Source organism: Hippopotamus amphibius, chromosome 5 (genome assembly GCF_030028045.1).
Source record: "Hippopotamus amphibius kiboko isolate mHipAmp2 chromosome 5, mHipAmp2.hap2, whole genome shotgun sequence".
Taxonomy (NCBI): domain Eukaryota; kingdom Metazoa; phylum Chordata; class Mammalia; order Artiodactyla; family Hippopotamidae; genus Hippopotamus; species Hippopotamus amphibius.
The window spans coordinates 37,071,035-37,094,570 of record NC_080190.1 but is presented as its reverse complement, the minus strand read 5'-3'; the positions used below and the strand labels follow the sequence as shown (position 1 = coordinate 37,094,570).

General features: G+C 34.7%; 1 protein-coding gene across 2 annotated transcripts in view; it reads left to right on the top strand.

Annotated features, from left to right (window-relative positions):
* The window catches only part of HECTD2 (HECT domain E3 ubiquitin protein ligase 2), a 77,923-nt gene that overhangs the window by 28,512 nt on the left and 25,875 nt on the right, over nucleotides 1-23,536 (top strand). The window contains exons 3-6 of one of the 2 annotated variants that reach the window (XM_057737334.1): nucleotides 16,943-17,081; nucleotides 17,804-17,906; nucleotides 18,319-18,408; nucleotides 21,427-21,491. In XM_057737334.1, coding sequence (XP_057593317.1) covers nucleotides 16,943-17,081; nucleotides 17,804-17,906; nucleotides 18,319-18,408; nucleotides 21,427-21,491 — 397 coding nt within the window. Of the gene's footprint in view, nucleotides 1-16,942; nucleotides 17,082-17,168; nucleotides 17,264-17,803; nucleotides 17,907-18,318; nucleotides 18,409-21,426; nucleotides 21,492-23,536 lie in introns of those variants that run through there. The other variant, XM_057737335.1, reaches the window with a different exon arrangement.

The following is a 23,536-nucleotide window of genomic DNA, read 5'->3' as shown; positions in this document are numbered from 1 at the left end:
GAAGACAGTCTCAGAGACCTCACTGATAACATTAAGCTTACCAACATTCGAATTATAGGCATCCCAGAAGAAGAAGAAAACAAGAAAGGGTCTGAGAAAATATTTGAAGAGGTTCTAGTGGAAAACTTCCCCAACATGGGAAAGGAAATAATTCACCAAGTCCAAGAAGCACAGAGAGTCCCATACAGAATAAACCCAAGGAGAAATACACCAAGACACATATTAATCAAACTAACGACAATTAAACACAAAGAAAAAATATTAAAAGCAGCAAGAGAAAAGCAACAAACAACATATAAGGGAAAACCCATCAGGATAACAGCTGACCTTTCCACAGAAACTCTGCAGGCCAAAAGGGAATGGCAGGATATCCTGAAAGTCCTGAAAGAGAGAAACCTACAGCCAAGACTACTCTACCCAGCAAGAATCTCATTCAGATTTGAGGGAGAAATCAAAAGCTTTCCAGACAAGCAAAAGTTAAGAGAATTCAGCACCACCAAACCAGCCTTACAACAACTGCTAAAGGAACTTCTCTAAGTAGGACACACAAGAAAAGGAAAACACCTACAAATACAAACTCAAAACAATTAAGAAAATGGTAATTGGAACACACACGTCAATAATCACCTTAAATGTAAATGGATTAAATGCTCCAACCAAAAGACACAGACTGGCTGAATGGATACAAAAACAAGACCCTTCTATATGCTGCCTACAAGAAAACCACTTCAGACCAAGGGATACATATAGACTGAAAGTTAAGGGATGGAAAAAGATATTCCATGCAAATGGAAGTCAAAAAAAAGCTGGAGTAGCAATACTCATATCAGACAAATTAGACTTGAAAGTAAAGACTATTAAAAGAGACAAGGAAGGACACTACATAATGATCAAGGGATCCATCCAAGAAGAACATATCACAATGGTAAATATCTATGCCCCCAATATAGGAGCACCTCAATACATAAGGCAAATGCTAACAGCTATAAAAGGGGACATTGACAGGAACACAATAATAGTGGGAGACTTGAACACCCCACTTACATCAATGGACAGATCATCCAAACAGAAAATAAATAAAGATACACAAGCTTTAAATGACACATTAGACCATCTCGACTTAATTGATATTTATAGGACATTCCATCCAAAAATGACAGAATACACGTTCTTCTCAAGTGCACACGGAACATTTTCCAGGATAGATCACATCTTGGGTCACAAATCAAACCTCGGCAAATTCAAGAAAATTGAAATCATATCAAGCATCTTCTCAGACCACAATGCCATGAGACTAGATATCAATTACAGGAAAAAAACTGCAAAAAAGACAAACACATGGAGGCTAAACAATTCACTCCTAAACAACCAAGGAATCACTAAAGAAATCAAAGAGGAAATCAAAAAATATCTAGAAACAAATGACAACGAAAACACAACAACCCAAAACCTATGGGATGCAGCAAAAGCAGTTCTAAGGGGGAAGTTTATAGCAATACAGTCCTACCTTAAGAAACAAGAAAATGATCGAATAAACAACCTAACCTTACACCTAAAACAACTAGAGAAAGAAGAACAAAGAAACCCTAAAGTGAGCAGAAGAAAAGAAATCATAAAGATCAGAGCAGAAATAAATGAAAAAGAAAGGAAAGAAACCATAAGAAAAATAAATAAAACTAAAAGCTGGTTCTTTGAGAAGATTAACAAAATTGATAAACCATTTGCCAGACTCATCAAGAAAAAAAGGGAGAAGATGCAAATCAACAGAATTAGAAATGAAAAAGGAGAAGTCACAACGGACACCTCAGAAATACAAAACATCATGAGAGACTACTACAAGCAACTATATGCCAATCAATTGGATAACCTGGAAGAAATGGATACATTCTTAGAAAAATACAATCTTCCAAGACTGAACCAGGAAGAAATAGAAACCATGAACAGACCAATCACAAGTACGGAAATTGAGGCAGTGGTTAAAAATCTCCCAACACACAAAAGCCCAGGACCAGATGGATTCACAGGCGAATTCTATCAAACATTTCGAGAAGAGTTAACACCTATCCTTCTCAAACTCTTCCAAAATATTGCAGAAGGCGGAACACTCCCAAACTCATTCTATGAGGCTACCATCACCCTGATACCAAAACCAGGCAAAGATGTCACAAAAAAAGAAAACTATAGACCAATATCACTGATGAATATAGATGCAAAAATCCTCAACAAAATACTAGCTAACAGACTACAACAGCGCATTAAAAAAATCATACACCATGATCAAGTGGGGTTTATCCCTGGGATGCAAGGATTCTTCAATATACGCAAATCAATCAATGTGATACATCATATCAACAAATTGAAGGATAAAAACCATATGATCATTTCAATAGATGCAGAAAAAGCTTTTGACAAAGTTCAACATCCATTTATGATAAAAGCTCTCCAGAAAATGGGCATAGAAGGAAATTACCTCAACATAATAAAAGCCATATATGCAAAACCAAAAGCCAACATTGTTCTCAATGGAGAAAAACTGGAAGAATTCCCCCTAAAAACAGGAACAAGACAAGGGTGTCCACTCTCACCACTATTATTCAACATAGTTTTGGAAGTTTTAGCCACAGCAATCAGAGAAGAAAAAGAAATCAAAGGAATCCAAATTGGAAAAGAAGAAGTAAAATTGTCACTCTTTGCAGATGACATGATATTATATATAGAAAACCCTAAAGACTCTACCAGAAAACTGCTAGCACTAATTGATGAGTTTAGTAAAGTAGCAGGATACAAAATGAATGCACAGGAATCTCTTGCATTCCTATACACTAACAACGGAAGAGCAGAAAGAGAAATTAAGGAAACTCTCCCATTCACCATTGCAACCAAAAGAATCAAATACCTAGGAATAAACCTGCCTAAGGAGGCAAAAGATCTGTATGCAGAAAACTTTAAGACATTGATGAAAGAAATCAAAGACGACACAAACAGATGGAGGGACATACCATGTTCCTGGATTGGAAGAATCAACATCGTGAAAATGTCTGTACTACCCAAAGCAATTTACAGATTCAATGCAATCCCCATCAAATTACCAATGGCATTTTTCACAGAACTAGAGCAAGAAATCTTACGATTTGTATGGAAACGCAAAAGACCCCGAATAGCCAAAGCAATCTTGAGAAGGAAAAATGGAGTTGGTGGAATCAGGCTTCCTGACTTCAAACTATACTACAAGGCCATAGTGATCAAGACAGTATGGTACTGGCACAAAAATAGAAAGGAAGATCAATGGAATAGAATAGAGAACTCAGAAGTAAGCCCAAACACATATGGGCACCTTATCTTTGACAAAGGAGGCAAGAATATACAATGGAAAAAAGACAGCCTCTTCCATAAGTGGTGCTGGGAGAACTGGGCAGCAACATGCAAAAGAATGAAATTAGAACACTTCCTAACACCATACACAAAAGTAAACTCCAAATGGATTAAAGACCTGCATGTAAGGCCAGACACTATAAAACTCCTAGAGGAAAACATAGGCAGAACACTATATGACATCCATCAAAGCGCCATCCTTTTTGACCCACCTCCTAGAATCATGGAAATAAAATCAAGAATAAATGAATGGGACCTCATGAAACTTAAAAGCTTTTGCACAGCAAAAGAAACCATAAACAAGACTAAAAGGCAACCCTCAGAGTGGGAAAAAATAATTGCCTATGAAACAACGGACAAAGGATTAACCTCCAAAATATACAAGCAGCTCATGAAGCTTCATACCAAAAAAGCAAATAACCCAATCCACAAATGGGCAGAAGACCTAAATAGACATTTCTCCAAAGAAGACATACAGATGGCCAACAAAGACATGAAAAGATGCTCAACATCACTCATCATCAGAGAAATGCAAGTCAAAGCCACAATGAGGTATCACCTCACACCAGTCAGAATGGCCATCATCACAAAGTCTGGAAACAACAAATGTTGGAGAGGGTGTGGAGAAAAAGGAACTCTCCTGCACTGTTGGTGGGACTGTAAATTGGTACAGCCACTATGGAAAACAATTTGGAGGTTCCTTCAAAAACTACAAATAGAACTACCATATGATCCAGTAATCCCACTCCTGGGCATATACCCAAAGAAAACCATAATCCCAAAAGAAACTTGTACCATAATGTTTATTGCAGCACTATTTACAATAGCCAGGACATGGAAGCAACCGAAATGCCCATCAACAAATGAATGGATACAGAAGATGTGGCATATATATACAATGGAATATTACTCAGCTATAAAAAGGGATGAGATGGAGCTATATGTAATGAGGTGGATAGAACTACAGTCTGTCATACAGAGTGAAGTAAGTCAGAAAGAGAAGGACAAATATTGTATGCTAACTCACATATACGGAATCTAAAAATGGTACTGTTGGACTCAGTGACCAGAACAAGGATGCAGATACAGAGAATGGACTGGAGAACTCGAGGTATGGGAGGGGGCGGGGGATGAAGGGGAAACTGAGACGAAGCGAGAGAGTAACACAGACATATATATACTACCAACTGTAAAATAGTCAGTGGGAAGTTATTGTATAACAAAGGGAGTCCAACTCGAGGATGGAAGATGCCTTTGAGGACTGGGGTGGGGAGGGTGGGGGGGGCTTGGGGGGGCATCAAGGAAGGGAGGGAAGATGGGGATATGTGTATAAAAACGGATGATTGAACCTGGTGTACCCCCCCAAAAAATAAATAAATAAATAAATAAATAAATAAAAATTGAACTTCTGTCCAGTTTGTGCTTAAAGTACAAATTGCTAGAAATTAGATATTTCCATATTTAATAAGGGGTATAAAACTCAGTTATAAAACTAAAAAATTTAATCATCTGTTTTATATTGTCAGCATCATTGTTCTCTCCTTAAACCACTGAACAGTGTTTCTCAATGCGATCCTCAGACTTGCATGTTAGAAATGCACATTCTTGGGCCCCACGCCAGACCTACTGAGTCACTGACTTTGAGAGGGCCAAGTGATGTTTGTTTTAGTTCAACAAGGTCTTCAGGTGATTCTTATAAACAGTGAAGTTTGAAAAACATTGCTGTTGAGTGTAAGAAATTGGCATCTCTGTACTGTCTTCTAATATGAAAGTTTATTTTTTTTTAATTTCTTTTTTTTGGGGGGTACACCAAGTTCAGTCATCTGGTTTTTTTTTTTGTTTTTGTTTTTTTTTTAATTTTATTTTTTTTTACTTTTATTTTTTTATTTTATTTTATTTTTTATTTTTTTGGGGGTACACCAGGTTCAATCATCTGTTTTTATACACATATCCCCGTATTCCCTCCCTTCCTTGAATTCCCCCCCCTTATGAAAGTTTATTTTAAAAGATACTCTAGCAGTAATAAAATTTGAAGTCAGTGATAGATGCAAAGGTAGATGCTTGGTTGGGAGAGTGAAGAAGGAAGGAAGGAAGGAAGGGAGGGAGAGAGGGAGGAAGGAAGGAGGGGGGACCTTATAGCTGTGTTACTGCTGTGATGATTGATGCTTGTGTTTGCTTAATAGAAAATATATTCTGAATACATTAGAATGGAATTAATGGAATTACATTTCATTATTGTAGAATTTAGAATCTATAGAATATTAATCTATTCTGTTGGTTTGGAAGTATTAATACTTGACAAAATATAGTAACGAAAGTAAAATGCTTGGTGGATGGGCTCAGCAGCAAAAGGAAGGGACAAGAGTTAATGAGCTGGAATATAGAACAATGGAAATTACCCATTCTGAACAATAAAGAGAAAATAGACTGGAAAGAAAAAGTGAATCGTCTCAGAGACCTGTGGGACAATAAGAAAAGATATTACACTCTTGCCATTGGAGTCTTAGAAGGAGAGGAAGAAGAGGGTAGCCTGAAAAAGTACTCAATAATTGAAAGCTTCCCACACTTGTCAAGAGACATGAACCTATAGGTTCAAGAAGCTGAGCAAATCCCATACAGAGTAAACCTAAAGAAATTCTCATCGTCATATCATAATTAGACCTCTGAAAACTAAAGACAACAGCAACAAAATGTTGAAAAGCAACCAGAGAAACAGGATACCTTTAGCAATAGAGGAAAGCCTTTCAAATGAAGAAGATTTCTTAACATTGTAAAACAACTATACCTCAATTAAAAATATATATATAATAAAAAAATTTAAAAAAAGAAGTTATCAGTAACCATGGAGGCCAGAAGGAAGTGGCTGGGAGAACTGCCAGCCCAGAATCCTGTACATGGTGAAAATATTTTTCAGGAATGAAGAGGATATCAAGACTTTCTCAGATGAAGGAAAACAAACAGAATTTGTTGCCAGTAGATGGTCTAAAAGAGTGCATTAAGAGTTTCCCTAAACAGGGCTTCCTAGGTGGCACAGTGGTTAAGAATCCGCCTGCCAATGCAGGGGACATGAGTTCAAGCCCTGCTCCTGGAAGATCCCACATGCCATGGAGCCCATGCACCACAACTATTGAGCCTGTGCTATAGAGCCCATGAGCTACAACTATTGACCCCATATGCTGCAACTGTTGAAGCCCACACACCTAGAGCCTGTGCCCTGCAACAAGAGAAGCCACTGCAATGAAGAGCCCACAAACCACAATGAAGAGTAGCCCCCACTCTCAGCAATTAGAAAAGGCCTGTATGCAGCAACGAAGACCCAACGCAGCCAATAAATAAATTTAATTAATTTTTTTAAAAAAGTTTCCATAAACAGAAAGGAAACAATAAAAGAAGGAACCTTGAACATCAAGAAGAAGAAAGAACATGATAAGCAAAAAATAGGTAATACAATACTTTCCTTTTCCTTTTGTGTTTTCTAAATTATGGTTGACAGTGGAAGCAATCATTGTAATACTGGTATGGTTCTAAATGTGTAAGTAAATACTTAAGATAATTATAAACAGAGCAAAGAGATGTAAAAGCAGGTATAATTTCTACCTTTACTCCAACTGATAAAATGATGACACCATAGATTAAAATGTTATGTGTATACATGTAATATCTAGAGCAACCTTTCAGTAACACTACAGATAAATCAAAATGGAATTCTAAAAAATGGTCAAGTAACCCACAGAGAGGCAGGAAAAATAAGAATGAACAAATAGAAAACAAAAATATTAAATGACAGAACTTAAGGCCTAATATATCAATAATTATATTGAATGTAAATGGTCTAAATACATCAATTAAAAGGCAGAGATTGGCAGAGTAGATTAAAAACATGCCCTAACTATATGCTGTCTACAAGAAACGCAATTCAAATATAGCAATATAGGCAGGTTGAAAGTAAAAGGATGGAAAAAGTATACAATAATGGCTATATTAATATCAAATAAACAGAACAAAGAGAATTATTGGAGTCAGTGAGGGATATTATGTAATGATAAAAAAGGATGATCACCAAGAAGATATAGCAATCATAAATGTGTGCATAACAAACAATAGGGTTATAAAATATGTAGCGCAAAACCTGGTAGAACTGAAAGGAGAAATAGAAAAATCCACAATTGGGTGTTGAAGTCTTTAACTGTGGATCTGATAAACCTAGACAGAAAAATCAGCGAGGATATAGAATATATAAGAACTCAACAGCATCATCAACCAACAGGATCTAATAGACATTTATGTTCCACCCAACAGCAGTAGAATACACATGCTTTTCAAGTGCCCACAGAACATATACCAACACTGGCCACATTCTGGACCATAAAACAAACCTAAATAATTTTTAAAAATTGAAATAATACGGAGTCTGTTCTCTGACCACAGTTGCATCAAATTAGAAATCGAAAACAGAAAATAACGGAAAATCTCCAAACACCTGGAAACCAAACAACATACTTCTAAATAATGCTCTTTGGGTTAAAGAGGAAGTTTCAAAGGAAATTAAAAAAATGAATGGAACTGAGTGAAGATTAAAATGTAAGATATCAAAATACCTCTAAAGCAGTTGGGAAAGGGGACATTTATAGCAATCAATGCATGCATTAGGTAAAAAGGAAAGTTTCAAAACCAGCGTCTAAGCTCCCACTTTAAGAACCTAGAAAAAGAATATCAAAATAAACCCAAAGCAAACAGAAGGGAGAAATATAAAGATTAGAACAAAAAATCAGTGACATTGAAAAGAGAAAAATCAGTGAAACATGGAGCTGTTTTTTTTTAACAAATGAATAAAATTGACAAACCTCTATCATAAAATTGACAAAACAAAGACACAGCTCATCACTATCACAAATGAAATGGGCTATCACAACAGACCCTACAGGCATTGAAAAGATGGGGAGAGGTATGCCACAAACAACTCTACATAAATTTGACAACGTATGTGAAATTGACGAATTCATCAAAAAAATACAAACTGCCACAATTCATCCAATATGAAGTATATAGTTTGAATAGCCCTATAACTATTAAGGAAATTGGATTCATAATTTTAAAACTCTTTAAAAAATCCAGGTCCAGAGAATTTTACTGGAGAATTCTACCAAATGTTCAGAGAGGAATTAACACCAGTTGTATCCAGTCTCTTTCCAAAATAGATAAAGAGGGAATGCTTTCCATTTCGTTTTATGAAACTAATGCTACCCCAAGACCAGACAAACATAGTTAAAAAAATAAAATAAAATTATAGACCAATATTTAACAAAGTATTAGCAAATAGAATTTAGCGATATATAAAAACAATTATATACCATGATCAAGTGGGGCTTATTCCAGGAATGCAAACTGTTTCCATATTTGAAAATCAATCAATATAATTCACTATATTAACAGTCTAATAATACAAATCATGTGATTATGTAAAAAGCATTTGATAAAACTCAACACCCATTCATGGTTAAAAAAAATTCTCAGAAAATAGGAATAGAGGAGATCTTCCTTAACTTGGTAAAGAATATCTGTAAAAAACCTACAGCTAACATTTTACTTAATGGTGAAAGACCAAATGCTTTCTCCTTTTTTTTGTTGTTTTTTTTTTGTTTTGGTTTGGTTTTTTTCAGCTCTTTATTGGAATATAATTGCTTTACATTGTTGTCACAGTTTCTGCTGTACAACGAAGTGAATCAGCTGTATTTATACATATATCCCCATATCCCCTCCCTCCCAAGCCTTCCTCCCACTCTCCCTGTCCCACCCTCTAAGTCATCACCAATCATCAAGTTGATCACCTTGTGTTATGCAGCAACTTCCCACTAGCTATCTGTTTTACATTTGGTAGTGTATATATGTCAATGCTATTCTTTCTTTGTCCCAGCTTCCCCTTTGCCCCCCATCCTGTGTCCTCAAGTCCATTCTCTACATCTGCATCTTTATTCTTGCCCTCTCACTGGGTTCATCAGTACCATTTTTTCAGATTCCATATGTGTGAGTTAGCATACAGTATTTGTTTTTCTCTTTGTGGCTTATTTCACTCTGTATAACAGACTCTAGGTCCATCCACTTCACCACAAATAACTCAATTTCATTCCTTTTTATGGCATAGTAATATTCCATTGTATGTATGTGCTGCATCTTCTTTATCCATTCATCTGTCGATGGGCATTTAAGTTGCTTCCATGTCCTGGCTATTGTAAATAGTGCTGCAGTGAACATTGTGGTACATGTTTCTTTCTCCTTTTAAGACTGGAAACAAAGCAAAAAAATGTCTGTTCTCACCACCCTTATTCACCATAGCATTGGAAGTTCTAGTCAGCAAAATAAGGCAATAAAAAGAAGGGACATCCAGATCAGAAAGTAAGAAATAAAACTGTTCCTATTTGCAGATGACATAATTATCTACATTAAAAAATCCCGAGAAACCAACAACAAAACTCCTAGGACTAATAGATGACTTTAGTAAGTTGAAGGATATGTGATAACATACAAAAACCTATTGTGTTTATGTTAGCAATGAACACATGTACACTGAAATTTACAATGTATATTATTTATAATCACGTTAAAACATAAAATACTTAGGTATAAATCTAGCAAGCATTACAAGACTTATATGCTGAGAATTACACATTGCTAATGAAAGAAATTTTAAAAGACCTAAATAAGTGGAGAGATATACTGTGTTCAGGGATTAGAAGACTTGATTTAGTAAAGATGCCGATTCTTCCCAAATTAATATACAAGTTTAACGCAATTCATATCAAAATCCCAGAAAGGTTTTCTTTTTTTATGGGGGGGGGGGAGCAACTATAGACAAGATTATTCTCAAATTTATGTGGAAGAGCAGAGGAACTAGAAAAACAAAAACAATTTTGAAAAGGAATAAAGTGGGAGAAATCAGTCTACCTGATTTTAAGATTTACTGTATAGTTACGAGTCATCAAGACTGTGAGGTATTAGTGGAGGGACAAATACAGGGATCAGTGGAATAGAGTAGAGAGCCCAGAAATAGACCCATGTAAAGATGCCCAGTTATAATTTGACAAAGGACCAAAAGCAATTCAATAAAGGAAAGATAGCCTTTTCAACAGTTGGTACTGGAGTAATTGGACATGTGCAAACACTGACCCAGGTCTCACACCTTATACAAACATTAACTGAAAATGGATAACTGACTTAAATGTAAAACTATAAAACACCTCAGGAAAAAAACCAAAATAATAGGAGACTATCTTCAGGATCTAGGGCTAGAAAAGAGTTCTTAGTCTTGACACCAAAAGCACAATTCATAAAAGGAAGAACTGTAAATTTGACTTTTCGGTGATGGCCGTTCTGAGTGGTGTGAGGTGATACCTCATTTCTCTAATAATTAGCGATACTGAGCATCTTTTTCATGTGTCTGTTGGCCATCTGTATGTCTTCTTTGGAGAAATGTCTGTTTAGGTCTTTTGCCCATTTTTTTGATTGGGTTGTTTGGGTTTTTTTGATATTAAATGGTGTGAGCTGTTTGTATATTTTGGAAATTAATCCCCTATCAGTCATATTGTTTGCAAATATTTTCTCCCATTCCATAGGTTGTCTTTTCGTTTCATGGTTTCCTTTGCTGTGCAAAAGTGTTTAAGTGTAATTAGGTCCCATTTGTTTTTTTTATGTTTTTATTTCCATTACTCTAGGAGACAGGTCCAAAGAAATGTTGCTTTGATTTATGTCAGAGAGTGTTCTGCCTACGTTTTCCTCTAGGAGTTTTATAGTATCCAGTCTTACACTTAGGTCTTTAATCCATTTTGAGTTTATTTTTGTATGTGGTGTTAGAGAATGATCCAATTTCATTTTACATTTAGCTTTCCCAGTTTTCCCAGCACCACTTAGGGAAGAGACTGTCTTTTCTCCATTGTATATTCTTACCTCCTTTGTTGTAGCTTAATTGACCATAAGTGTGTGGGTTTATTTCTGAGCTTTGTATCCTGTTCCATTGATCTATGTGTCTGTTTTTGTGCCAGTACCTTACTGTTATTACTTTAGCTTTGTAGTATAGTCTGAAGTCAGGGAACATGATTCCTCCAGCTCTTCTTAAGAAACTAAACATGCAATGACCATTTAACCCAGCAACTGCACTCCTGGACATTTATCTCAGAGAAATAAAAGTGCACCTAAGTATGAATGTTTATAGCAGCTTTATTCATAATAACTCCAAACATGTCCTTCAGTGAGTGAATGGTTAAATAAACTGTAGTACACCCATGCCATGGATTACTGCTCAGCAACGAAAAGAAATAAACTGTTCATACATGCAACAACCTGCATGAATCTCTGGAGAATTATGCTGAGTAAAAGAAAGCCAATCCCCAAAGGTTACATATATATGATTATATTTATGTAGCACTTCTGAAATGACAGCATTATAGAAAGGAAAGGATCTGAAAGGACAGATCCCTGGTTGCCAGGAATTAAGCAAGGTGGAGGCAGGGGGGAGGTGGGTGTGGCTGTAAAGGGCAACATGAGGGCAACATGTTGATGAAAATGTTCTGTATCTGATGGTCTGTGTCAGGAGTACATGAGATATCTCTGTATTATTTCTTACAACTACATGGGAGTCTACAGTTATCTCAAAATAAAAAAAGATTAATTATAAAATTAAGTGTGGTAACTCTAGAAGTTTAGGGAAAAACAGTTTTTTTATCCTCAGATGTGCAGAATTTGATTAATCACAGTTCTCATTCATGACACTGTACCTGGTCCATGCAAGGCTCTATTGGTTGCTTTACTTTAATAATAGGGATATGATGTATAATGTAATATAGTATAATGTAACAATACAGTGTCATAGTTTATTTGCACTCAATGCTGTAAATATTGTATAAATATGCCACAGTGTATTTATCAGTTCTCTGAGTAATGGATAATTGGATTATTTTTAGATTTGTTTTTGCTGAACCAATACTTTTGTGAATATTATATGTCTTCTGATGTACTTATACAAAATTTCTCTTGGACATTTGTTTAGGAGTGAATTGCTGGATGTGATCATGTTTATAAAATAATGCCAAACTGCTTTTCAGTTTTTTGAAGTGTTTGTGGAAGTTAATACTCCTATCAGTGATACATGAAATATCAAATTGATCTACATCCTAACATTATCATACTTTTTAATTCTTGCCAGTTGAGTGGATATAAGATTATGTCTCACGTTCTTAGTTTGCATTTTCTTAATCACTAATGAGACTGAATGTCTTTTGATGTATGTAGAGTATATGTGTTTCTTTCTCTAGAATGCCTGTTTGATTCTTTTGCACAATATTCTATTAGATTATTTCTCTTTTTCTCAATGATTTTTAGGAAATACCTCTATTCTTGGTGCTCATCCTTTGTTGTATGTGTTTCAGATTTGATGATCAGAAGTTTTTAATTTTAACATAGTCAAAAGTATCTATTTTTTTATAGTTGTACTTTTTAGTTTCTCTTAAAGAAACTTTTCTCTGTCCCCAAATCAGAAGGATTCTCCTATTCCTAGTTTTTAAGGTATGAGGTAGGGATCCAACTTTGTTTTTTCGCCATGTGGTTAATATTTTCAAATCCTTTCTTTGTTCCAGTGATCTGCCATGTATTTCATGTATTGAACTTCCATGTATGGATAGATATGATTCTCTACTCCACTGGTCAACTTATCTAATCCTATGTCAGTAAAACAATGCCTTAGTTACTATACCCTCAAAATTTTTGATTTCTGGTAGAGCAAGGTCCGTGCTTCTTACTCTTGTTTCTTTAGAAATGCTTTAGCTATTCTTGTGTACTTGGTCTTCCACGTGATTTTTAGAATCAGTTCATCAAGTTCCAAAATATTGCTGGGATTTTTATTGAATTGAATTGCACTGAATCTGAAGATCAATTAGGGAAAATTGTCTTCTATATGATTGTCAACATTTCTAGCCATAAACATGTATTTATTTCTATTTATTTAGATCTTTTTTCAATCTCTCAACAAAGTTTTAGTATTTTCTCTACAAAGATTTTACAATTTATTTATTAGTACTTAATTTTTAATAGTTTTACAAATTTTAAACAATTCTATTTTCTAGTTGTTTGTTGCTGGTGTTTATAAATGCAGTTGACTATCATATATTGATTTTTTTAATCCATCCATCTTACTAAACTCTTCTATTATTTCTAATTGTAGATTCTTTTGGATCTGTCTGTGTTTATAATCAAATCATTTGAAAATGATGGTGTTTTATCTTCCTTTCTAATCCTGAGTTTTTAAAATCTCTTTTCTGTCTTTACACATGCTAGGACCTCTAGTACAGTGTTGAATAAAAGTGCTGATAGTACATTTATTCCCATGTTATTCCAGTCTTTATTTAAAAGAAAATGTTTGTAATATTTCTCCATTAATTATGATGTTTGCTGTAGTTAACTCACTTTGTACCTTTCAAATAGAATATAGGTTTTTTAAAAAACAAAATTTCATAATATATGGACAAAGTTGTTTTCAATAAATTATTCATATGAGGAATTGTTAAATTTATATTCCTTGACCACAATGGCATAAAACTAGAATTAATAATAGAAATTTAAGCATATTGGTTGAAAAAAACTTTTAAATAGATTCCTTAATTTCTGTATTAAAAAAATTGAAACTGAATTTATAAGTTTAGAAAATAGCAACTATGAGAATACTGCATCATGAATTATAAGACTAGCGCTATATTCAAAATAAAAGTCAAGCCTTTAATATTTTCACTCTGAAATAAAAGAGGGAGAATTAATTAGCTTCCATTAATGTTGGATCGCTCCAGGGCTCAGTCCCCAGAGCTCAGTTCTCAGGCTTCTTCTCTGTTTACACTCTCCTTAGGGATCTCATTAATTGAGCATTTTTACTATGAGCTATAAACTTTCACAACTCCCCTGCACTCAAGATTCATATCTACTCAACATCTGCCTTTAATGTGGCCAAAAGAAAACTTTTGGCTTCTCCCCAGCCCCCATCTCTCCCCCCACCCAAAAAAAAAACAACTTCCTCTAAGTGTTCTCCATTTCTGTAAATGGTCCCACCATTCACCCAGTTGGTCAGGCTAAATTATCAGTTATCTTTGGCTTACCTTTCTTTTAACAAATTCTGGCATTTCCACCTTTCTGCCAGCATATCTACCAACAGCATATCCTGTTAATTCTATATTCAGATATGTCACAAATCCAACAATTTCTCATCAGTTCACTACCACCACTCTGGCCCAAGCCACCAACCGTCTCTCACTAAGCCTACTGCCTTACCAGATATTGATAGGTATTATTAAACTGTAGTGATTGAAATTGTTTGGTACAATAATAAACAGGTCAGTGGAATCATATGCATAGCCCAACAGGCCCCAGTATATAAAAGTATTTAATATGTGATGAAAGTATCAAAATACAATGTTCAGTGACATACTTTAATAAATGATATTCTGAAGTGGGCCATTTAGGAAAACATATTTTATATTGTATTACCTCTTATATAATAAAATTCTAGAAATAACACTTATTGAGCATTTACTGTTTGCCAGGCAGTGTGGTAAGTGCATCCTTCACATGTACTATAATGAAGAAAACACAAATTAGAAGAGATACGTGGTCCTCTGACCTCTAGAGAGGGAAGGCTTGGCTTACTAATCATAAAAAAATACTAAAGGAATAGGTTGATAAAATTAACTAATACAGTATTATTTAAATACTTTTCCATTTTCAGAAATAAAATCAAAAGGCAGATTTTGTGAAGGTATCAGCATAAGCAGCACTGTTTTTTTAATCTCCCTGAATCCCAAATAGAACGTACACACCAACTGTACAGCAAAATTAAACATCATGGACATCATTTACCACAGAATTCCCGTAAACCCCAAAAGATAGCAGGACAGATCACCAAAATCAGAAAATCTCCATGGTGCAAGCAGAAGGAAGCATCCAGGCGTTCTGATGGACCAGAGAGAGAGAGAAGCTGAAATTGGGAGGGGTTTTGCCAAGAGCAGTTGAATGCAGAGTGCCCGTGTTGCGATCTGAAGGGAGCAGGTAACCCCTGTGAATTCTCCAAACTAGGGCCCCCTTCCAGGCTGGGGGTGGGGCAGGGGTGCATTCTGAGATTAGAATCAAATTTGAGCAGCACCTGAAATAAAAGTGGAGGAGGGAAACAGGGCCTGGAAATCCCAGAATACCACATATTTGAATTCTGCATAAAAACAAAAAAGGGGGGAAATTGCTTCTGATAGTTTGAGAAAATTAATTTCAAACAAAATTGGCTACAGAAAAGCAAGGTCAAATTCTATAATTTTTAATTACAAAATTGTATTGTAACCAAAAAGAGTAAGAAACAGAACAGCCACTTGAACAATGAGAGCACATCAGAAACACATGCCCACAAAAATAGATAAAATACTATTTCAAAATGAGCTAAAATTCATTAAGAAAATGATGACACTTGAAAGAATGCCATAAATCAGAATTGCAAAAAATGAAAAGTTAGGTGACAATAAAGGAACTAATTAGATTTTTTTTTTAATTTTAGAAATAAACTAGAGGGAACACAAAAGCAAAGGACTGTAACAGGTGATGCCTTAAGAGAACTAGAAGATGAGAAGGAGGATATATTTAAAATTCAAAAAAGAAATGAGGAAAGAGATAAAAAAGAAATTGTGAGAAATTAACTAAAATTGGAATAGGCAGAGCAAGGAGGAGCTGGTAACGCGATTCCTTGACTGGTTAGTGGTTTCAGAGATGTTTGCCTTATAGTAATTCATTAAGCCATACGTTTGTTTTGTGAAATTTTTTCTGCATTTGTTTTATTTTACAATTATAAGGTTATGAAATGCAACAAAAAGGCAAACAATGAACTGATGGATATTTGGGCAAATAGAAAAATACATTAAATGTTTATGCGAATTGATACCAAAATGCTAAAACTGCCAATAAAGAATTGCAGAGAATGTAAATAAATTATTTATATATACAGTTGACCCTTGAAAACCATGACTTTGAAGTGTGTGGGTCCACGTACATGCTAATATTTTCAGTAAATTTCAGTAAATATGTACCATAGTACTACAGAATCTGTTTGGTTGAATCCACAGATGCTGGACTGCTGATATGGAGGGCCAACTGTAAAGTTACTTTGGAGGGGGTCAGTGCCCAAACTCCACATTGCTCAAGGGGCAACTGTGTTCAAAAAGCTAGTAAATACTAAAAACATCTAGTCTCACTGAAATAACCCCTGAAAGACAATTTATGGGAAGGGAGGCGGTGAAAGAAAAACTCTATATTGTATCTATGGGTAACTTTTAATGTCAGGTACAGCCTAATTTATCTGCTATGGGTGAAGTTGTAGGTGGCAACAGACCCTCCAGTAAAGTGCCCTTCTGTGTGGTAGGTTTTTCTGTTATATGATCCCAAGGTGAATGCAATACAAAATAATCCATTTGTTTTCTGTTCATGTTGAATTAGCCTGGCATTTTGTAATTTGGAAAAATGTTATGATTAATTACATTGAATGCTTTTTCATCCTTCACAGTGAGAGACCTACCACCAATCTGCCTTGATGTTAGACAGAAACAGCGCATCTCTATAGATGCTTTATCGTCTGAAATGAAGGCCCCAGTTCTTCCAGAAACTGTCCTTCCGGTTCAGCCCAAAACTATGAAAGACTATCTGTAAGTTTCGGCTCACTGTTACATGAAGACATATAGTCACCTGCATGTCAGCACTTCGCGTAATTCAATATTTTGTGTGAGAAATTAATTGAACTTGTGGCTCATAAGGTATTCGCCAAGAGTGAAGACACAAAAGACTAGATGTCTCAAGTTGAAGGCGAAAACAAACATATAATTAACAGGTGAGGAATAGATAATGTTGCAGCAAAAGAAACACTAAGTAAGAGAAAATGAGTCAAAACAGGCAAGAGGAGGTAAAGGTAGTAAGAAAATAATAGAATGTGTCCTTTTGAAAAAATAAGATTTCATCTACCATGTGACACGTATAAACCATGAAAACTATGTTAGTAGTAAAAACTACTGAAAAAACCCAAATGGACACTTGGAGAACTAAGTAAGAATGAGGAAGTAGGGACAGAATGTAAACAAAAGCTGTCAAGAAATTTGGCTATAAAGTGAAGGAAAGAGTGATAATTGTAAGGAGCATGTCAAAAATGAACTTTTTAAAGAGCAAATAAATGGGGAAGTTGAAGCTGGATTAATATCAATCCAATTAAGAATTATAAATTCATAAACTGTATTTACATTAACTGGAGATATTTCTGTATTCAGCTTCATTATTTCAAGTTGCATGTTGGATGACATTTATCTGTAAAGAATTAATGCTATTTTATCTGAGTAATATTTTTATCTGTTATGGCTAATAAATGCTTTTACTTTAGGGAAGATGTAGAAAAAGCTAAGTCATCAGGAGATTGGAAAACAGTACATGATTTTTATCTCACAACGTTTGATTCTTTCCCAGAACTAAGTGCTGCATTTAAGGTAATAATACATAAAGCACATTTTCCCTTTTAGTTTAAATTTTCCAAAAAAAGATACTATAAATTTATCTCTTTTTCTACCCAGTATTGGCTTAAGCAGCTGTTTAAGCAAACATAAATAGGTATTAATTCTGAAATTATATGTATCACAAATAAATATTACTGAAGTGATTTCTTAAAGATTGTTTTAATTTGTACTAATGTTAATGTTTGACTCCATTCTTTCAGTTTTAAAAGTTATTAAAATAAGCCTTATATATTTATTTTTATTTTTAGCAATTTTGCCCTAGCAGTTCTTTTTTATCATCATACTAAGAATATTAGAAATTATGAAGGAATAGTTATGATTCAGATATTACTTAGAATAGTTCTTAAAATGTTATATATACTTGGTTCTTTAATTGAATTTGCAGAAAGATGCCTCTGCCTCATTTAATACTATTGAAGACTCTGGGATTAATGCTAAATTTGTGAATGCTGTATATGATGCCTTACTTAATACTGTAAGTATTATTTATGAACACACGAAAATAGTATAATTGACTCTTTTGTATTTTAAAAGCAGCCACACAAATATTGTAAAACTCACCTTGTAACATAATTACATGGAAAACTGATATAATTTTTGATAAGTTTAGTTGAAATTCTCAGAAAGATTATTTTATTCTTTTCTAATTAAATGAAAATCCAGTAGAAAATACTTTTACTTTCAGTCTTTATTTAGAAAGGCTTGCTAAAATAAAAATCATGCTTTACTGACTCAGCAAAAGGAGGTAAGTTATTTGGTTGTATTGGAATTACATTGAATCTGTACATCAGAGGTTCTCAAATTTTAGCATATATCAGAATCACAGAAAAGTCTTCTCACTATTCAGTAGGTCTAGGATAGAGCTCCAAATTTTGTGTTTCTAACAAGTTCCAGAATATGTTGATTCTCCTGATCTGGGAACTCTATATGGCCATGTGAGTTTGAATTTTTTTTTTTTTTTTTTTTTTTTTTTTTGGCACACGGGCTTAGTTGCTACGCGGCATGTGGGATCTTCCTAGAGCAGAGATCGAACCCGTGACCTCTGCATTGGCAGGCGGATTCTTAACCACTGCGCCACCTAGGAAGCCCCCGAGTTTGAATTTTATTGTAATTATAATGGAGAGTCATTGAAAGGTTTTAAGCTGTGAAGAAAGGGACGATGTGACATGATTTATAGTTTAGAAAGGTCTCTCTCTGGATGTTATGTGGAAGATGGTCTGTAGTAGGGCAAGAGAAAGGAGTTAGGAAGGCATTTCAAGGCCTGAACGAGGGTCAGTGTTTGGACTAAGATTTTGGCAGTGGAACTAGTGAGACATGTTCAGACTGAGTATATTATGGAACTAGAGCTAAACATACTTCTACAGATTGGATGTGGGACTTGAAGGAAGAAGGAAACTGAGTGGATGGTATTGCCATTTAATTAGATGGATAGGGCTTAGGCATCAGCAGAGAGGAAAAAAGTGTTTCAAGGAGGGAATAATTAACCTTGTCAGATGCTGCTGAGAGATTTAGTAAGATTTGGACAGAGAATTGAGCACTGTCTTTGATAAGATGAATAACTGATGACTGACTTTCATAAGAGCCGTTTCCGCAGAGTTGTGGAAACACAGCCTGCTTGGAATGGGTTGAAGAGACCATGAGAGGAGAGGAAGTAGAGATAGTGAACACAGACAGCTCTTGAAGAGTTTTGCTGTAAAGGAAAGCAGAGAAATGAAGGGTTAGCTGAAAGTGTACCTGGGTCCAAATGAAACGTTTTTAATATGAGCAGTATATTAGCCAGGGTCCTGACAGGAAACATGACAGACTCAAATGGGTAACCTGGAGAGGACTGTTTACAAAAGCGTTAGCAGAATAAGGGAGACCATCAGGAGCAGTACAGTATGGTGAATCTGGAGGTGAGCTGTGGGGGAGAGGGCTGCCTTACAGGAGATGTGACTTTCAGTTGAGGGGCACAGCCCAGGGTGACCTTGCAGGGAAGGAGTTGAGGGAATAGATACCCCAGCTTTCCTCTCTTCCCTCTTCTGTTAGTGTTCTCTATTGGCTGAATCCAAGCAGAAGGCAAAAAAAAAAAAAAAAAGGAGTCTGATTGATGTAGTCAGCCTCTTAGGGCATAGATCAGGGTGGAGAAGAGTGAAAATGTAGAGACACATCCATGCAGATGATATTAGGATGTAGTGTTCTACTGATGGGAATGATCTAGTAGAGTGGAAGAAATAGATGATACAGGGGAGAGAGAAGAAAATTGAATAACCAGATTGTTGAGGGATGGAGTATAGGCCTCAGATGAGGGGGTTGGGCTTGGTCAGTTGCAGTGCAGGTAAAATGATAGAATGATAATGGGGAGATGCATCTGTTCTCATTTGGGTGCATCTTTTTTCTCTCTAAACTGTGTGGCAAGGTCATAACTGAGAGTGATGATGTGAAGGAGGTGTTAGAGGTTTGAGGAATGAGAAGAAGGTTGGAAATAGTTGTCATGGAGGGTAGGGAAGTAGATAAAAAGGAAATGTTGAAGCACTGTCAGTGATGTTGAGTGTCCTTTTGAGATTTGTGTCATAAACCCAGTGTGTCCAGTCAGCACACTTCTGTGATTTTTCTCCTGCAGCCTTCCGCCGCTCTGGGGTGCTGTTTGCCTTCTGGGTATAAAGGGTCACTGCAAGCAAAGGAGGAGAAAGGAATGATATATTAAATATGTACATTAAATAAGATGCTAGGCTGAATGAGTGCTGACAGACATGTCTTAGAAGTGATGATGTGTTTTTTTAAACAAATCCACGATGTATGCTTGTTTTCTTGATGTTTGCTCCTTTTGTATAACAACATGGCAGACAAATTTTAATGACTGTTTGGAGTTTCTCATTAATGAAGGTTTTAGTCACTATTTCTCATAAATTAAAAGCACCATCTAGATGTGTTTTCATTCATTCTTATGTGACATGTTTGGTAGTAATTAAGTTTTTTTAGTATTTGAGTTATTAAACTATAAAAAATGTTTAGTGCCTTCTTCAAATCCTATAACAAAAAATCTTTATCTTGTTATTTTTTTTTAATTGAACATAATTTGATTGTACTTACTAATGAATTGTGGGCCTAACTGCCAATTATAACTTAGTGTTGGTGGGACTAAATATGTCCAAAATGTACACAGTCATTTTATATTGTTAAACATGCTGTTCTTGGACTTGTGTTCATGATTTTATCCTGCCAATCCAGAGAAAGTGAAATTGTTTTTCTCTTCCTGTTTGTCACTGTTACATAAAACTGATGGCTGTCATCGAACAGCCACCATGTATGTTTGTGCAGGTTGTACTATGCACATCCCAGGGAGCATTCTCATTGTAGTCTCTCAGATGTGAAATGGAGACTACCGTAAGTGGCAGTCCTCTGTCATCAGGTCTGGTTCTAACTATTGAAACAGATCTGTAAATATAATTAACATATGAAAGTCACCTAAATAGCTAATCCCAATTATTTCATGATTTTCTTTTGCCTACAGCCTCAAGACATTCAGAAGACAGTATTAAAGGGAGTCATTAACAGCCTATTACGAGAATGGAAAGGGTAATTGTAACTAATATTTGGCTAATCAGTACAGATGGTTAATTTACACATCTCATCTATCTTTAATATATATGTGTGTGCTTTACTCTCAGAAAAGATTTTAGTTGCTACAATAAAAACATAGATCATCACAAAAGTGTAAAGCAATTATATTCCAATAAAGAGCCTAAAAAAAAAAACATAGATCAGAACAAAATTATAAACCATTTATAACAAACCTTTTTAACTTGACTTATGACTTCTCAGGAAGGTCCACAGGTGAGCTTCAGAGGATCTGTGAATTCTTTAAAATTGTATATCAAATTCGTCGTGTACAGATATATGTGCTTTACAAAAATAGAATGGGTAGTTAAGTCAGTCACCTAGAATGAAATAATATAGTCATTAAATTTAGCCTTGGGCTTCCTGGGAGCAGAGCAAAATTTTTCTTATTTCTAATATAAGGAAATGTAAATTTAGCTACTGAAATAATTTTTCCTGGAACTAAATATTGAATTGTTATGTAAGGAGTGATGTACAACGTAATTGATAATGTTTTGAACTGTGAATATGCAGAACACAAGAGTATACTTTTAAAAGTACATATTATTTAAATTGATATTACTTAAATAACATTATAATTTAAATAGTAGCTTCTATTAAAGCCAAGTAATACCACTAAATTATATATAAATGTTTATATTAAGCCCAATTTGAAAATACCCAACTAGAAAAAATGAAAAAAACAAAAAAAACGAACTAGAGTTCTTAAATGTAGCGTTAAATAATTGTTCCAATTTTCAGAAAATTTGTGGTTTTATAGGAAATTGAGAAAAAACAGGATAGTATAGTGAAAGTAAAAATGTAACATTTTGCAGTTTTTTCTAGTCATCTTTTTAAAACAATTGAAATCACTGTATTTTTCATGTGATTTTTAACTTAGTATTTTCCTAGTTTATCATTCTAGTAATACTTTTGCATTTTCCTAGAATTTTATGTTTCTGGTTGAATACATAATGCTTCATTGAAAATGAAGAGGAAAATTTGGAATGTGGAAAGAGTGCTTAGGAGGATGAGGAAGTCCAGTGGTCTGAAACTGCTGGGACCTCAGTCCTCTCTAAGCACGCTTGCACAGCTTTCTAACCCCTGCTCCTCACATGTGTGCCCGAGACAGATTAAGATAATTTGATGTAACTTACTTATCAAAGGATCATGTGGTCTTTACCCCAAAATCTTGTTTTATTTTAGATTTATAGTGACGACAACAAGATCTATAGTTTGTTGACTATTTACTATGGGCTAGGCACCTTTCAGACAATTTTGCAAGTATTTCTCATTGAATCTTCACTACAATTCTGTGGAATAGGTAATATGATTATTTTCACTTCACATTGAGGAAACTAATTCACAGAGAAGTAAATTACCCAAATTAACCAGTAAGTTCCTGAGTCAGAATTAGAACCCAGGCTGTCTGGCAAAAGAGCCTGTTATCTTAATACAATTTCTGTACCCAGAACTATATATTGTACTAAAATACTAGTGCATAGGACAGGAAAATGCAAATTTTCATGGTACAGCTATAAAATGGAAAAAAAAAAAAAGGACTCTCCTATCACCAGGGATTTTAATATTTATGAATTGCTTTGAGCTTTTTAAAATGTTTTCAAGTATAATTTCTAAAACAAAACAGTAGTTCCATTGAGAAAATAATCTGACAGTTATGTAGAATAGTATAGAAAGAAATAGTTTAGATTTTATTTAAACCTAAATAATTTAAATCATAATTCAGTCAAGATAATGCTTCCACAGAGAAATATTACTACTAATTTAAAAACTGTATTTATATACATGTGTATACATATCAATTTCAAAATGTAATACACACGTTATATATTTATATTTCAGATGATGTGGTTTTATATTTCGTAACGGTCATCTAGTACACTTTGGGCAATGATTTATGTTTTCAGATTTAAGTCTAGTTTTTGGCTTTTATCAAGTCAATTCTCACAGAAACATTGCTAATTTTTTATTAGATACTGTAAGATTAACCATTCATCTCTAAT